The sequence below is a fragment of the Trachypithecus francoisi genome, unplaced genomic scaffold, assembly GCF_009764315.1.
Source record: "Trachypithecus francoisi isolate TF-2019V2 unplaced genomic scaffold, Tfra_2.0 Lachesis_group12, whole genome shotgun sequence".
Lineage (NCBI taxonomy): Eukaryota > Metazoa > Chordata > Mammalia > Primates > Cercopithecidae > Trachypithecus > Trachypithecus francoisi.
In genome coordinates this window covers 47,734,192-47,753,062 of record NW_022681457.1, presented here as the reverse complement: position 1 = coordinate 47,753,062, position 18,871 = coordinate 47,734,192, and the positions used below count along the sequence as shown (strand labels likewise).

Sequence of the window (18,871 nt, the reverse complement as noted above, 5' to 3'; positions counted from 1 at the left end):
TACACATATATAAAATTTTCAAAAGGATGAACAGGAAAATATTAACACGTTTTAAAAGCAGTAGGTCCACTCAGCAACAGCAAACTACATTTGTTTCAAGTGTATATGGAACATTCACCAACATAGAAGATGTTATGGGGCATAAAACAAATTTTACTAAATGTAAAAGAACTGAGATCATAGAAGGTATATTCTCTTGCCAATGGAATTAAACTAGAAATCAATAACAGAAAGATAATAGGAAAATCTCCAAACACTTTAAAATTAAATCACACACTTCTAAATAATCCATGGATCAAAGAGGAAGTCTCCAAGAAAATTAGAAAATATTTTGAACTGCATGGAAACGTATACAACATACCAAAATTTTCAAGAAAGGGAAGGGAAACCATCCCAGAAACAGGGTTTTCAAAAGTTAAGAAAAACAAATATTGGAAGAATTTAACCTGAATTTAGAATGTCCTTTTTAAATTGTTTTGTATGTGATTGTCAGATAAGCTGTTTTGACTTAATTGAATTAATAAGTAGTTACCTCAGTCTCACCTTAAGGTTAGAACTAGGAACAGCAAAGCAGACAACGTGATAAATCACTAGGGGTTTTTTGTTTGCTTTCCTTTATTTAGGAAAATAAAACTAGAACTTATGCAATTTAACAAAACAGGTCTTGCTACATAGAAAAAGCAAAAATATAAATTGTCATGTTTCTACATATAATGACCTCAGCTGCATTTAATACGTAGCTATCAATAACACTGAACTAACATCTTTTATTTTTTTCTTTTAGGGACCCAGAGGTGAAAAGGGCTTTAGAGGTGAAACTGTAAGTTTAACTAAATTTGTGATTATAGTAACCCTGACACTAGGCTATAAACTCCATGAAAGCAAGGACCCTGTTACAGTTATTCATTATTATATCTCTGATACTTGTAGAATAAAAATAAAATTGCAGTTGTCAGGAAGTAGATTTAATCTATGTGGTAACAGAGACTTAGACTCACACAACAATAATGGGAGACTTTAACACCCCACTGTCAATGTTAGACAGATCAATGAGACAGAAAATTAACAAGGATATCCAGGACTTAAACTCAGCTCTGGACCAACCGGACCTAATAGACATCTGCAGAACTCTCCACCCCAAATCAACAGAATGTGTATTCTTCTTAGCACCACATCACACTTATTCTAGAATTGACCACATAATTGGAAGTAAAGCACTTCTCAGCAAATGTAAAAGAACAGAAATCACACACAACAAACTGTCTCTCAGACCACACTGCAATCAAATTAGAACTCAGGCTTAAGAATCTCACTCAAAACTGCACAACTACATGGAAACTGAACAACCTGCTCCTGACTGACTACTGGGTAAATAACGAAACGAAGGCAGAAATAAAGATCTTCTTTGAAACCAATGAGAACAAAGACACAACGTACCAGAATCTCTGGGACACATTTAAAGCAGTGTGTAGAGGGAAATATAGCACTAAATGCCCACAAGAGAAAACAGGAAAGATCTAAAATTGACACCCTAACATCACAATTAAAACAACTAGAGAAGCAAAGCAAACAAGTTCAAAAACTAGTAGAAGGCAAGAAACAACTAAGATCAGAGCAGAACTGAAAGAAATAGAGACACAAAAAACCTTTCAAGAAATCAGTGAATCCAGGAGCTGGTATTTTGAAAAGATCAACAAAATTGATAGACCACTAGCAAGACTAATAAAGAATAAAAGAGTGAAGAATCAAATAGATGCATTAAAAAAATGATAAAGGGGATATCATCACTGATCCCACAGAAATACAAACTACTATCAGAGAATACTATAAGCACCTCTGTGCAGATAAACTAGAAAATCTAAAAGAAATGGATAAATTCCTGGACACATACACCCTCCCAAGACTAAACCAGGAAGAAGTTGAATCTCTGAATAGACCAATAACAAGCTCTGAAATTGAGGCAATAATTAATAGCCTACCAACCCAAAAAAGTCCAGGACCAGACAGATTCACAGCCGAATTTTACCAGAGGTACAAAGAGGAGCTGGTACCATTTCTTCTGAAACTATTCTGAGCAAGAGAAAATGAAGGAATCCTCCCTAACTCATTTTATGAGGACAGCATCATCCTGATACCAAAGCCTAGTAGAGACACAAGAAAAAAGAATTTTAGGCCAATATCCCTGATGAACATCGATGCGAAAATCCTCGATAAAATACTGGCAAACCGAACCCAGCAGCACATCAAAAAGCTTATCCATCACGATCAAGTCAGCTTCATCCCTGGGATGAAAGGCTCATTCAAAATATGCAAATCAATAAACATAATCCGTCACATAAACAGAAACAGAAACAATGACAAAAACCACATGATTATCTCAATAGATGCAGAAAATGCCTTTAACAAAATTCAACAGCCTTTCATGCCAAAAACTCTCAATAAACTAGGTATCAGTGGAACGTATCTCAACATAATAAGAGCTATTTATGGCAAACCCACAGCCAATATCATACTGAATGGGCAAAAACTGGAAGCATTCCCTGTGAAAACCGGCACAAGACAAGGACCACTCCTAGTCAACATGGTATTGGAAGTTCTGGCCAGGGAAATCAGGCAAGAGAAAGAAATAAAGGGTATTCACATAGGAAGAGAGGAAGTCAAATTGTCTCTGTTAGTAGATGACATGATTATATATTTAGAACACCCCATCATCTCAGCCCAAAATCTCCTTAAACTGATAAGGAACTTCAGCAAAATCTCAGGATACAAAATCAATGTGCAAAAATCACAAGCATTCCTGTACACCAATAACAGATAAACACAGAACCAAATCTTGAGTGAATTTCCATTCACAATTGCTACTAAGAAAATAAAATACCTAGGAATCCAACTTACAAGAGATGTGAAGGACCTCTTCAAGGAGGACTACAAACCACTACTCAAGGAAATAAGAGAGGACACAAGCAAATGGAAAACCATTCCATGCTCATGAATAGGAAGAATCAATTTTGTCAAAATGGCCATACTGCCCAAAGTAATTTATAGATTCATGCTATCTCCATCAAGCTACCACTGACTTTCTTCACAGAATTGGAAAAAACTACTTTAAACTTCATATGAAACCAAAAAAAGAGCCCACATAGCCAAGACAATCCTGGGCAAGAAGAATAAAGCTGGAGGCATCACGCTACCTGACTTCAAACTTTACTACAAGGGTATAGTAACAAAAACAGCATGGTACTGGTACCAAAACAGATATATAGACCAATGGAACAGAACAGAGACCTCAGAAATAACACCACACATCTACAACCATCTGATCTTTGACAAACCTGACACACACAAGCAATGGAGAAAAGATTCCTTATTTAATAAACGGTGTTGGGAAAACTGGCTTGCCATTTGCAGAAAACTGAAACTGGACCCCTTCCTTACACCTTATACAAAAATCCACTCAAGATGGATCAAAGACTTAAACGTAAGACCTAGGACCATAAAAATCCTGGAAGAAAACCTTGGTAGTACCATTCAGGCATGGTCAGAGACTTCATGTCTAAAACACCAAAAGCAATGACAACAAAAAACAAAATTGACAAATGGGATCTAATTAAACTAAAGAGCTTCTGCACAGCAAAAGAAACTATCATCAGAGTCAGCAGGCAACCTACACAATGGGAGAAAAATTTTGCAATCTGTCCATCTGACAAAGGGCTAATATCCAGAATCTGCAAAGAACTTAAACAAATTTATAAGAAAAAAGCAAACAACCCCATCAAAAAATGGGCAAAGGATATGAACAGACACTTCTCAAAAGAAGACATTTATGCAGCCAACAGACACATGAAAAAATGCTCATCATCACTGGTCATTAGAGAAACACAAATCAAAACCACAATGAGATACCATCTCATGCCAGTTAGAATGGTGATCATTAAAAAGTCAGGAAACAACAGATGCTGGAGAGGTTGTGGAAAAATAGGAACGCTTTTACACTGTTGGTGAGAGTGTAAATTAGTTCAACCATTGTGGAAGACAGTGTGGCGATTTCTCGAGAATCTAGAACGAGAAATACCATTTGACCCAGCAATCCCATTACTGGGCATATACCCAAAGAATTATAAATCATTCTACGATAAAGACACATGCACACATATGTTTATTGCAGCACTATTCACAATAGCAAAGACTTGGAACCAACCCAAATGTCCATCAATGATAGGCTGGATTAAGAAAATGTGGCTCATATACACCAGGAATACTATGCAGCCATAAGAAAGGATGAGTTCGGGCCGGGCGCGGTGGCTCAAGCCTGTAATCCCAGCACTTTGGGAGGCCGAGACGGGCGGATCACGAGGTCAGGAGATCGAGACCATCCTGGCTAATACGGTGAAACCCCGTCTCTACTAAAAATACAAAAACTAGCCGGGCGAGGTGGCGGGCGCCTGTAGTCCCAGCTACTCGGGAGGCTGAGGCAGGAGAATGGCGGAAACCCGGGAGGCGGAGCTTGCAGTGAGCTGAGATCTGGCCACTGCACTCCAGTCCGGGCGACAGAGTGAGACTCCGCCTCAAAAAAAAAAAAAAAAAAAAGAAAGGATGAGTTCATGTCTTTTGCAGGGACATGGATAAAGCTAGAAACCATCATTCTCAGCAGACTATCACAAAATCAGAAAACCGAACACCGCATGTTCTCACTCATAAGTGGGAGTCGAACAATGAAAACACATGGACACAGGGAGGGGACCATCACACACTGTGGCCTGTGGGGGATCAGGGGCTAGGGGAGGGATAACATTAGGAGAAATACCTAATGTAGGTGACAGGTTGATGGGTGCAGCAAACCACCATGGCACGTATATACCTGTGTAACAAAACTACATGTTCTGCACATGTAACCCAGAACTTAAAGTATAATAAATAAAAATAAAAAGAAACCTATGTGGTAGATTACAGTGAAATCTGATAAACTCTAAACATGTTTAAGAACCCACCAATCACTTCTTCCCAGATCACTGTGTGAAATGGATTATTTGCCTTGCCAGGCGTCAGGAAATGGGGTATGGGTTTTCTTCACTAGTGAGAGAACAAAGGGACTGCCAAGTCGCTTTAGGTATATACCCACTATGTCCAGTCAGCACCAAAGAGGTCTGCAATGCAGAGACAAATCATTAGTTGCATATCAGCCAGTTAGAGACAATGATGAGAGGATGGGCAAAAGGTACACAGCACTTTTGTGACCAAAGTAGCTTATACTGGCACTACTTCCCTCATTTCTAGGATGCCAGTTCTTCCAAGCTAAAGAAGATATGTTGTAAAGGGGCCACTTCTCCAGTTTTTTATTGTATAGATTTAACACGATGTTATAGGATACATATAGATAGTAAAAAGGTTATTTATAAGCAAGTAATTTGACTATAAGTAATTTTTTGAAGCAAATTAACATATTCATCTCACATGATTACCCATTTTTTTGTTTTTGTTGTTGCAAGAGAAGCTAAAATCTACTCATTGAGTGTGTGATCCATGCCGAACTTATTAAAGCAGCAACCATAAACAGAGGACAGACATGAAATAAAATGAGGGAGATTGAAACGAAGTACTTAAGGCCCATAAGAATAAATTTAAATATAGCAGTAAAGTCTTGACTACAAGGTAATGAGATTACATAGTGACAGCTGAGATTTTTTCTTCTCATTGTAGGGTACGCTTGAGACTCAGAATAATTAAGTTGCAGTTATATTAATTAGCTAAAAAAGAGAAATTATGTAATCTCAGATAGCCTAAGAATCACAAAAAGATATTTAAATCGATGTGTTCATTTTGTGGAAAAGTGATCCTCACCTTTTCTCAGCAGATTTATTGTAACAGGAAGCAAGAGCATATGCACACAGTGAAGCTATATTTCCAAGGAAGAGTGAAGGAGGGAAAGGAAAGCAGAGAGACTTGGAATTAGCCCATGTTCCAGATCAGTGTGGCTCTGCATGCCTCCCCAGTATCCTCTCCAAGTACGGTGGCTGGGACATAGTCTCCATCAGGATTAGGAAGTCTGAAGTACCTATGGCAATGTCACAAGCATTTCACATGGAAAAAAAAAAATTGAGTGGCTCTGATGGATTACAAATGCAATAGATTGGGGCTGCCATCTTAGGTTGTAATGGTAGAAATATGGCATGCAGAATAAAGCAGGTAGTGGTACCAGTCATGCTATCCCCAAAGAAAACATGGACAACATTAAAGCACATTCAGAGAAGGGGAAGGATCTGGGGGAACCCATGTCCTGGTAAGACCAATTGAAATATCTGGGATGGTTAACCTCTACCAGATTCTGCAGCCTGATTACATCCCTCTCCTTGTTCTTTCGTCTTGTCTCACTTTCTGGCTTTTGCACCTCTTATTTCTCTGCCATACCCTTTATGTATGGTAGAGAGCTCCTGCTGATCTTGACATTTTGATTTAATGAACATTTCTAGGAGCAAGCATGCTAATGCTTTGACCCCACCCTACTCCCACCCCTGGGCATAATATCTAGCACTCAGGACCTAGTAGAATGCCTGGCATGTGTTCTTCAGTTTTATACTTACATGTCCTCTTACCAGAGAGGTTCCTGACTAGCCTGTGTGAATAGCAGTGCCCCCACCTTCCTGAGACGCCTTATATTCCTTCTACCTGTGTCTCTACCACCTGACATCTTACATATTTATTTGGTTTTGTTTGTTTGTTTGTTTATTGTATTTTTCCTCACTAGAATGTAGCCTTAAAGACACAGACATTTTATCTGTTGATTTGTGTTTGTTTTAATGCTGTGTCCCTCACACCTGACAGTGCCTCTCTTATAGTTGGCATTCAATAAATATTTAATGAATTATTGGTAAATGAATTAGATAAAATTGAGGTGTTGGGACATGATAGTTGTCTTCAAATATTTGAAAGGTTATCTTTTATAGGTACAATAGAGGATAGATACAATATGAGTAACTCTAGGGGATACAATTTAAATGACTTACTTATTGAATTGTACTTATGGTTTCTGTGCTCAGCTCCCTAAGAGAAAGGGAGCTCCGTAAAGGCATGAGATATATTAGATACCACCTAGTACCTACCTACCATCGTTGTTACCACCTAGTCCCCAGTCTATTATAGCCCCGGATACATAATTAACACAATAAATACTTAGTGACAAAGTTAATAGAATACTGAGGCTAATTTCAGCTCAATGTAATAATGAGCTGTCTAACATAATAATGAAATAGTACACAAAAAGATCATTTTGCAAGGTAGTAACTACCTTTCACCAAAGCTTACTGACCATCTCCCCGAGTTACTGGACTGGTATTCCTGCGCTGAGTAGGGAATTAGAAGAGATACCTATAAAGTTTTTTCCAGATCTGAATATGTGTGATTCTACATAAAAGAAAAATAAATAAGCACCCCCCCCCACAAAAGAACTAACAAAGCTATAGAACGTAAAGAGTTCTTTAGAGATTAATTCACATCAACTGTAAATCCTATTCTGAATCCATCTCTCATTCTTCACTGGCACCCTTGTCCAAGTGATCATGATATCCCACCTGGACTCCTGGTTTCTTCTTTCTTCCACTTTCCCCCCACTACAATCTATTCTCTACATAGCAAACAGAGTGATATTGTTAAAGAATAAACCAAATTATATCATTCTCCTCTTTAAAAACCTCCCTATGACTTTTTCTTGCACTTAGAATAAAATCTAAGCTTCCTTGACTTGATTTACAAGGCCCTACATGAACTGGCCCCTGTTTGCCTCTCCAGTGTCCTGATGTACTATTTTCCACCTGCCACCTACCTACACTGACCTCCTTTCTATTCTTAGGAATATGCCTTTCTTTTACCTAGGAAATTAATTCATATACTCTTCAAATGACTAATTTTATGTCAATGTTCAGGTCTTTGCTCGAATACCACTTTAAAGAAGTCTTCTCAGATCATTCTGTCTCATCATTTCCGGTCATTCTCTTTCACAGGATCTTGTTTTCTTTTCTTCATAATAGTACTCATTGCAATTGTTTCCTGTCCCCTCCACTAGAATGTAAACTTCCTGAGAGTAGGGAACTTTGTGTGGTACACAGGTTATCAGTGTCTAGCACAGAACTTGCCATGTAATAGGTAATAGTTGATAAATGAATAATATGCCCTAAAATTAAAAAGTGAAACACTATTTCCAATTCTAGCCTGGTAAAGTAGAATTTCCTGAATTAACATGCTTTATAGAGTTTTTAGTCTGTGGATTATGTTTCTCTTCACAAATAAGATGCAAACTTCCAGTTACCCGAGGGAGATGAGAAATAGGCACAGTGGCATTTAGAGTAGGCAACTAAATTTGCGGCAATAATAATAATAATAATTTTAAAAATAAAAAAATTAACTGGCACATTAGAATTATGAGTTTTTTTCTGCTTTATTGTTGAGTAACTGATACTAAATACCTTTTTAATCACCTCTTTTCCTTTGATTCCATTATAATTTAAGGAGCTTTATAAAGGCAATCTTTTAATTCCTGGAGATCATTCTGCAATTATCATAATCCATAAAATGTGCCATTAAACTTTTCTCCTTTTTTTTATGGAAAAGCTTGGTAACATTTCTTACACTTTCATTGGGAATTTTTCAGTGCATTCTACCAGTTTGTTTTCTTTAAGGAGACAGTTTAAATAATTGACTGGCTAAAGACACCTAATTGGTTACTGTCTTTCAGAAAGTAACATACTCACAGAGGTCATTCTCAGATAATACTAGTAAATGGTGCATTTTTGGAATGGATTTTATTAGCTAAGATCTATTGTATTGAGACAAATAAGAGACTTAAGTCTTTGCACAAATATCAGAATCACAACAGTCTATCAAATTGGTTTATCAATCTTATTATTATTATTATTATTATTATTATTGAGACAGAGTCTCACTCTGTCACCCAGGCTAGAGTGCAGTGGCACAATCTTGGCTCACTGCAAGCTCCACCTCCCGAGTTCAAGCGATTCTCCTGCCTCAGCCTCCCGAGTAGCTGGGACTACAGGTGCCTGCCACCACACTGGGTTATTTTTTTGTATTTTTAGTAGAGACGGGGTTTCACTGTGTTAGCTAGGATGGTCTTGATCTCCTGACCTTGTGATCCACCCTACTCGGCCTCCCAAAGTGCTGGGATTACAGGTATGAGCCACCATGCCTGGCCTCAATCTTATTTTAAAATTTTCCATGCAGGAAAATTTGTTAAACTATGAATTTATTAAACTGTGCTCTCCTTACCAAGTTTTACACCTAAAAATAACCAAAAAATGACCAAAGCATGATTCAGTGACTTTAAAAAAATACAAAGATGTTTACAGCTCATTATACAACACATGAAAAGTAACCCCTTTATTATAATTTGAGTTTCTAGATTAGGAAGCTTCACGTCTTCTGTAATTTAACATTGTAAACTCTAGTATTGATCCCAAGTAGGTCCTTTCCACCATTGAGAGAGCTGATTCTGTATGGCCATTTATGAAAGAGTTATTTTTCTTTCTGTTCTATACTTGCTGCCTGTCTGCCTGCCTATGGACTGTTTTTAAAATGAGTCCCTAGATTCGTATATATTTTCTTTTTTCTTTTTTTTTTTTTTTTTGAGACAGAGTCTTGTTCTGTTGCCCAGGCTGGAGTGCAGTGGCATGATCTCAGCTCATTGCAACCTCCACCTTCTGGTTCAAGTGATTCCTGTGTCTCAGCCTCCCGAGTAGCTGGGATTACAGGCATTCAGCACCACACTCGGCTAATTTTTTTCCTATTTTTTGTAGAAACGGGATTTCACCATGTTGCCCAGGCCAGTCTTGAACTCCTGGCCTCAGATGATCTGCCCACCTCAGCCTCCCAAAGTGCTGGGATTACAGGCATGAACCACTGCACCTAGCCCTGTTCATATATATATTCTAAACAGAGCCAGAGTTTTATGGCATCTTAAGGAAACCTAGCAGATAACATGTAGAATTATCTACTCTTTCTCTACTTCAAAACTGTTGTGTTACTGGCAAATTAATCCTGAAAGTTTACAAAATTTCCTACTTTCTATGAGACCTCAAACACTTAAAACACAATTGAGTAAATTTTAGAGTAAGTAATGGAAAGAGGACAGCTGGAACTAATGAGATACAGTTAGTAAAAATTTAACTTAAGTAAAATTCTAAGTAAAATTTTAACTTATAGCAGAAATGGTATCCTAGTGTCAGATATCGGCAAATGATATTTTTTCTTTCTTGACAGACTTGCTCTGTCACCCAGGCTGACATGCAGTGGGGCAGCCATAGCTCACTGGAGCCTCGAACTCCTGGGCTCAAGCAGTCCTCCCACCTCAGCTTCTCAAATAGCTGATAGGACTACAAGTGCATGTCATTGCACTTGGCTAATTTATTTATTTAATGATTATTACTATTATTATTTTTGTAGATACAGTGTCTCCCAGTGTTGCCCAGGCTGACCTCGAACCCTGGCCTCAAGTAATCCTTCTGGTCTCTGCCTCCCAAAGCCCTGGAATTACAGGCATGAGTCACTATACCTGGCCTGAAAATAATTTTGACAGAATGTCACAACTTGAATCACATAACTTAAAGCTATAGAAATAAAAAAAAAAAAAGCAGAGAACAATCTCAGCATGAATTTTTAGATTAGCTGCTTCATATTTATAACATACTATTTAATGAAATCATAAAATATTGAAACATCCCATTGACATTTTCTCTAATATTATCTCTAAGTTAATGTGTCTTCACAGTTCTTGATTAACATTGGCTTATTTGTCTCCAATTTGAAAGTGAGGAGGATGGTTTCTGCATTAGAAGGAAAAACTAGGATATGGGAAATAGGTCCTAAATATTAACACCGTAAGCTTTTAAAGCATATATATGTATGTATTTATTTTTGAAAATCATAAATAGTATAAATCATTCCTTAAAAAATTATCAAACTTATTAAATTCAAGAACACTTACTATTACATTTGTACAGACTTTAAATTTTAAATTCCCAATCTGTATGCATATGTACACCTTCTTTATCCAGATATAAAACATGAGGTAGGTCAGGTGCAGAAGCACATGCCTGTGGTCCCAGCTACTCGGGGATGCTAAGGCAGGAGAATTGCTTGAGCCCAGGCGTTCAAAGCCAGCTTGGGTAGCATAGCAAGACTCCCATCTTTAAAGAAAGTTTAAAAATTTAAAAAAACACATGTCGGGAAGAAAATTGATAAAAGTCTTGAAAATCATAATTCTAAAGTGAACCTTGGAGATTATCTTCACTAGACCTATTATATCACAATTTAGATATCTGAGATCCAAATGTGCAGTAGTTCATTTAAGACCATATAGCAAATTAAGTTACAAAGACAAAAACCAGAGCCCAGGTCTCTCAATTCCTATTGCTATGTGATTGTGTTTTTCTATAAATTGCAGTGCCTCTTAGAAAAAGAGGGTTAGAAGCAACTTAGTAAGGAATATGGGGGGGTGTGTGTGTGTATCCTCCACCTAGAGTAGCTCAGCTATCACTCACATGACAGCTTGAAGAGTTTCTGTTCTTGTTTGCAGTCATGCCCTATGACTTGTGATGCTCACTCATTCTGTTCTAATTACATTGCTATCTAGTTAATCTTATTTAATATTACTAAACTCTCCTTTCAAACCAATGAATCTCAACTAGCAGCCATTTGTCCCCCTACTGCCCTAGGAGACATTTGGCCATGTCTGGAGAAATTTTTGGTTGAACAGTTGGGGAAAAAGAATGAGATGTTAGTGGCATCTAGTGGGTAGAAGCTAGGGATGCTGCTAAACATCCTACAATGGAAGCTCCTCAGTTTATAAATGAGAAAAGGAAGCTCTCTGCAACTGAGCCAGCCTAAAATAAGGATCATGAAGCTAAATCAAGATTGCATTTACATAAGGGAGATGACATAAGGAAATGAAATAAAAGAAATTTACAAAAAGGAAAAGACTAACATGCTCAAGTTTAAGGGTACGCACTTACACGTATTTTTAAAGTATACTGATAAAATATGTTACTTTTGGAGGATTGTATGTAAATTCTGGGATAAAGTGGAAAGAGAATCTATTTTCATAGGCAGTGTTTTCACTATAGCCAAATAACCACCATAAGCATTCAGAGTAATTTGGTTCCCCTTTAGAAATTAACATAGACGGCCAGGCACGATGGCTCATGCCTATAATCCCAGCACTTTGGGAGGCCAAGGCAGGTGGATCACTTGAGGCCAGGAGTTGCCTGCCCAACATGGTGAAACCCCGTGTCTACAAAAATACAAAAAAAAATAGCCAGGAGTGGTGGAGCACGCCGGTAGTCCCTGCTACTCGGAAGGCTGAGGCAGGAGAATCACTTGAACCTGGTAAGTGGAGATTGCAGTAAGCCGAGATCACACCACTGCACTCCAGCCTGGGCAACAGAGCAAGACTCCATCTCAAAAAAAAAAAAAAAAAAGTGAAAGAAAATTAACAGAGACAATCATAATGTTGTTATAAACTACTTTACTTATTTAATTTTATTTTTTGGAGACAGTCTCACTCTGTCACCCAGGCTGAAGTGCAATGGCGTGATCTCGGTTCACTGCAACCTCTGCCTCCCAGGTTCAAGCAATTCTCGTGCCTCAGCCTACCAAGTAGCTGGTACTACAGGAGCACACCACCATACCCGGCTAATTTTTTTGTACTTTAGTAGAGAGGGGGTTTCACTATGTTGCCCAGGCTGGTCTCAAACTCGAGCTCAGGCAGTCCTCTGGCCTTGACCTCCCAAAGTGCTAGAATTACAGGTGTGAGCCACCATGCCCGGCCTATAAACTGCTTTATATAAAAGAGAGAGACAGTGAATCACTTCACCTTAATGGTATATTAGCTAGAGTAATAAAAAAGAACTAATAAAATGTTATCATATTGGAATCATATTTTTTTAACTTGGCCACTTGCCCTATTCTATGTGGTTACATTGGGGTTGCCCTGCCCTATCTTGGGGTGGGTTTGAAGTATTTTGTTTGATCATATTTGTGGTGGTCTGACTTGTTCTGGATAACAAGCTGGAATGAACTTTATAAAGTCAACAGTAGAAATTGTTTCTTATTTTTCTATGATAAATTCCTCTTTTGAAGTCAAAGATAAGATACATATTTTGTACTGAACCATCAGTGATATTTTCCAAATTGCAAAACTTGCTAAGTGGAATGGACTATCACAACTGTTTATTATTTTTACATTGTTGATCCAAAATGGAGAAGCGTACACAACCAATTTCATTTTGAGCTTCTGTATAGTTAAAAGGCTATCTCCAATGTGACATTTCTGTCACCTACCATGCAGCTTCTGAAGTACATGCATTGGTTGATAATTAAATGAATGGATGATGTTAAAATTAACTAGTCTTAACTAGTATTAAAATTAACTAGTACTAATTTCAACATCATTCATTCATTATGTACAAGTTTAGTACATTCTCTGCTTAAAATTGTAATCATAAATCAGATAAACTAAGACATGTCTAGCAGGCACAGTGTTGGAGTACTCTACTCTTTTCAAGCTGCTATGTATTGTTTGTTCTAGCTATCACAGTATATTTAGGATTAACAGCTTTGGCAATACAAGATACTTAATACTAAGTCAAGCATGGTGTTGACATTATCCAAAACTCAGCTGAAGATAAGTGTTGCTTTGCCATCTTTTAACCATAATTGGAGTCGATTCAATATAGTCTTAACATTTAGCTGAACATCTAGGTTACTTTTGAACAGACATACAGGGCCTTTGAGCATTTTTAACAGTAATTACTATTGCTTCATTTTGAAAAATGTCAACATAGCTTTTGACATTTTGCTATATACCTTTTAACTTTTCTAATTTCCACATTAATACTAATTAATTTTAACATTCTTCATTCATTTAATTGTCAATAAAAATGGAGAAGTATTATTTTGGAGTTGGCAACCACTTTATAGGTAGATGAAGGAAATTAAGGTGTCTAAGAACACTAAGTTTCTATATTTGATGATTAGGTAGGTGGCAGTTAGAAATAACAGGAAAAGGCCGGGCGCGGTGGCTCAAGCCTGTAATCCCCAGCACTTTGGGAGGCCGAAATGGGTGGATCACGAGGTCAGGAGATCAAGACCATCCTGGCTAACACGGTGAAACCCCGTCTCTGCTAAAAATACAAAAAACTAGCCGGGCGAGGTGGCGGTGCCTGTAGTCCCAGCTACTCGGGAGGCTGAGGCAGGAGAATGGCGTGAACCCGGAAGGCGGAGCTTGCAGTGAGCTGAGATCTGGCCACTGCACTCCAGCCTGGGTGACAGAGCGAGACTCCGTCTCAAAAAAAAAAAAAAAAAAAAAAAAAGAAATAACAGGAAAGACATCTTTAGACAATACTAACATTTTTAAATGTTACATTTATAGTAGTTTAGTAAAATGAGTAAATTCAGTTTCTAATAATATCAATATCAATAATCAGGAAAATAAATATCCAGTTTGTTTATGAATATGGATGATAGCTAAGTACCGGAGCATATAACTTTAGAATACTAAAACAATTTTAAATTGTATGACTTGCCTGGCACGAAAGGTGATGACAGAGGTTGAATATTAGTTCTCTTGCTTATACCCAACCAAAAGTATAATATATACCTCTTGTGTTTGTCTCCATTTCTTCCAGGGTCCTCAAGGACTGAGAGGTCAACCAGGGCCTCCAGTGAGTTGGTTTTTCATTTATATCTGTTTACGATTGATGCTTATATGCTTACCTGGTTTGAGATGTCTACTAAATAAATGTGTATTTTTTTAATTTGCTGTGTTCTAGGGTCCACCTGGAGCACCAGGCCCAAGAGTAAGTTTACTTGGTTTGATTTTATTTTGTTTTATCTTAGTATGTCATATTAACTTTTTAAATCTTCTTCTGTTAACTCTGTATTAGAAGGTGTCCCTTTTGCATACCTCTGTTCTTTTTTGCTAACCTGATACAGGGCTGGCCCAGCTACACAAACATGAAATCCAAGCCTCAGACTTCTTATTTATAAAATGGAGATGGTATTTCCTGCTTTCTTGGGTGGTTTCAAGAATTGAGTAAGAAGTAAAGCACGCAACACATTGTATAATACATAATAAGCACTTGAAAAACTAATTACCTCCACTTCTTCCTAATTCTACATCTTCACTCTCCTTTTTTAAATGTTCTCTTTTTGCCAGCCAGAGTTATCCACTTCTTTGATTTACATGAATCTTTCTCAGTTTCTGGTAACTCTCGAAGCCATCGGACTTCTCTTATGTTTGCTTATTATCTAACTACTATGACCCAAAACTTGCTACCCTTATCTCTGAGGCAATGTTTATGTTGCTCCTGCTATTCTCATGCCCTCTGATATTCTAAGCTTGATTTTCCTTATGCTTTGTATCCATTCTCATATTCCGCAGTCTTTTTGTCTTCCTGCTCCCTATGAGAGGTCTGTCTCCATCTGCAACCTCACCCACACCCCACTCCTCCAACCTCCTGGTCAAATACAGTGGTCCTTGGTCATATTTTCTGCCTAGTGTGGATCTACTGTTGCTACACCATCCCAAACAATGGTCAGTCCTGCGCCTTTTAAGCCTTCTTATTTCACATGCTGCTCTGATGTCATTTAGATCTCTGCTAGTTCTAGGTGGTGGTTTCCTGTGATCTACTCTCAGCAGATCAGAAACTCTTCATTTCCCTCAGCTTTTCCTTGGGTCATAGTGCCACAAGGAAGACTATCCCCTTGACAACAAGAGACCCATTTATCTGTGATTTTAAAAAATCACTTCCCCTTTCTGGTCTTCTGACTAATGCAGAGGGAACCTCTCCCTGTGTGAACATCAATAAGAATGTCTTTCGGCCAGGCATGGTGGCTTGCACCTGTAATCCCAGCACTTTGGGAGGCCAAAGTGGGTGTATCATCTGAGGTCAGGAGTTTGAGACCAACCTGGCCAACATGGCAAAACCCCAGGCATGGCGGCACATGCCTGTAATCCCAGCTACTCAGGAGGTTGAGGTAGGAGAATCGCCTGAGCCTAGTAGGTGGAGGTTGCAGTGAGCCAAGATTGTGCCCCCTCACTCCAGCCTGGCAGAGCAAGACTCTGTCTCAAAAAAAAAAATCTTTCTTCTAGTCTTTAAATAACTTTCCACTTGTTTACTCTTCCCTTCCTCCTGGATCCCCACAATGCATGGATTACAAGTACCCTCATTAATTGCCTTCCCAAATTATAACTTTGATATATCATAGCTCCCTTCTCAAGAAAGAACAAGTTCAAGTTCTAAAGAATCATATGTCATTGGCAAATTAAAGAAATGTTTAGTGACAATTTTCACATTTAAGTGCCAAAGTGTGGGACACATATCCCTGTCTCACTTGGAAAATATATGTGTTCCTACACAGCCAAAATAGACTAAGACATGAGAGGTTTTTGCTCAGAGCAAAATGTGGATTAAAATAAGTATATACTTTGAGAAATTAGGAAGATTAAGAAAATATATGTGTTGAATACATTATAACTACTCAATAAATGCTAGTTTCTTTGTTTCCTTCTTTTCTCCCTTTTTCCTCCTTTCTGTATTCCTTCTTGGCCGATATGAAAACAGATTTCCATATATAGTGCTGTTTTCCTGGAACTTGCAGAGTCCATTGTAGGAAAATAACAGTGAGAATAAGATTTCTAGAGCAGATGTCCAAATGACAATGAGAAGACACCTATGCATTCTTTCTAAAGTCGACCTCCATGAAACTTTTCTTAATTCCATCCCCTTATCACACTACAAGATAGAACTGATCACTTCCTCTTCTTCATTCATACTCATTTACTTTCATGTTTGTCTTTTCTATTATATTGTGAACCCTCTGAAGGTAGAGACTACTTTTTAAATTCCCTTTCCATTTAAGCTCTTAATAAATGTTGAGGGCATGCCTGCATGAATACAAAAAAGGCAACTTCTCAGGAAATTTTAGTGGGAATCTTCTAAACTAGATTTCAGTTGGAGAGAAACAATATCTATAAAGGAATAGATTCATAGAACTAGAGGTCCTCTCAGTAATTATTTAGCAGTTATTTCAGACTTTGAGTTGGGATTCATTGGTCAGTGGATCATAAGACCAATTTAGTGAGTCTCATTCAAGATTATTTTTAGAGCAAATGAAATAGAATAAAAAAAAATGGGGAGGGACTGCTTAGTAGATACGGATTTTCTTTTGGGGGGTAATAAAAATGCTCTGAAATCCGATCATGGTAATGGTTGAACAACATTGTGAATCTATTAAAGACAACTGAATTGTATATTTTTAAATGACTAAAATAGTGAATTTTATGTTATATAAATTTTACCTCAATTTTAAAAAACAAAAAAAAATCAGTACATCATCATCAGTAAGAATAAATATGGTTTTACAGAACTTTTTGAGGTTAAATATATGTATGTTTGTCTGAATTTTGTCGTGATGTAAAAATGTATTTCTTACTGTGGGTCAAGATAAGTAGGAAAACTTATAATCCAGTCCAGCCACATCTTTGTAAGACCTACGAAACTGAAGTAACTTGGTCAGTTCTTTAAAGTGGAATAGCTAAAAGGAAATGTTTCAGGAAAAGTAATATGTATTAATGGTGAATTTGAATGTGAGGATAGGGTAATGACCAGACCTTAGCGTATATGGTAAGATATTTAGAAATGAGCACAGAAGTATACAACATGATGTCAAAGTTAACCGGAAGTGATTAGTGGAGTAAAGGGAAGAACACGGTGTCTATGTGTGTCTGTGTTTGGTGTATAGGATGGAAATAACAATCATTAAGAATCATTAAATGAGAGAAAGAATTCCCAACTGATTTATTCCAATTAATGGGTCAATTGTAGAACCTGGATTGATGAATTAAGAAGTGGCAGCTTCTATTATATTCTGGTTCCCTAGAATCAGCAAAAACTCCCATCATAAAGAGGGGTGTGACCTGAAATGAGTTCCTATTTGGTCAGCATTTTCACCAACCAGTGATCTTGAAACTTCAGACATATGAAAAAATAACACTTCTCTTGAAAATACTGAGATGCCTAGACTAGATCTGCTCTTCACTTGAATGATTTGGAGAGAATTGTGAAAATTACTTTCTCCCAAAGTATAATGAATCCGGCTGTCTAATTCACCTCATTATTTCACACTCACTAGTCACAACCTATAATCAATCTTTGTTCTCTGTTTTCTATTTTACATGCATGTTTTTGTAAACATTGAGTGATTTCCATGTGAGAATATGTTCTAACTAGAGTGCCTGGAAGAAGTTATTTTTCCTTTTTTGATCCCCTCACTGCACCTAATGAGAGATTTACACTTCGATGTGGGCACTTAGATGTGACTGAATGACTTCCCAGGCAAATCCTCTTAATACAATTTCTCTGACCCTGCCTTTCTTAAAGTCTGCCTGTGGGGAAAAAAATCAATAAATTCAACAAATTGATTGACTGCTATGTGCCAGTCTTGAGCTAGGCTTTGTGAATACCTTGGGGATTCTAGGAACATGGAGATCGTCAAGAAAAATTTTTAGTGGCCAAGTGTGATGAAATTTCTTTTCTTTCTAATACCTGTTGGGGAAGAAAAAATGCCTTTTTATTGAGTTGTCGCCTGTGCTGATGGTGTTTAAAATTGCTGGTACCTTAGCATGACTAAAGCATCAAACTCTACACTACTAATCTACTAATAATCATTGTATTCTTTACTGCCACACACAGAAAATCATAGTGATGTCAATTAAGACTATCTTGTGATTTACTCATCTTGCCCTCTGTTGATGAGCTTTTTTTTTTTCAATTTTTTATTACGCATAGTACAAATGTCCTGTCCATAT

The 18,871-nt window shown here is 37.5% G+C and overlaps 1 protein-coding gene across 1 annotated transcript in view; it reads left to right on the top strand.

The window, feature by feature from the left end:
- COL24A1 (collagen type XXIV alpha 1 chain) overlaps window positions 1-18,871 on the top strand; it is a 388,650-nt gene that overhangs the window by 348,516 nt on the left and 21,263 nt on the right. Inside the window, exons 53-55 of the mRNA XM_033225467.1 lie at window positions 785-820; window positions 14,688-14,723; window positions 14,832-14,858. Coding sequence (XP_033081358.1) covers window positions 785-820; window positions 14,688-14,723; window positions 14,832-14,858 — 99 coding nt within the window. The remainder of the gene's footprint in view (window positions 1-784; window positions 821-14,687; window positions 14,724-14,831; window positions 14,859-18,871) is intronic.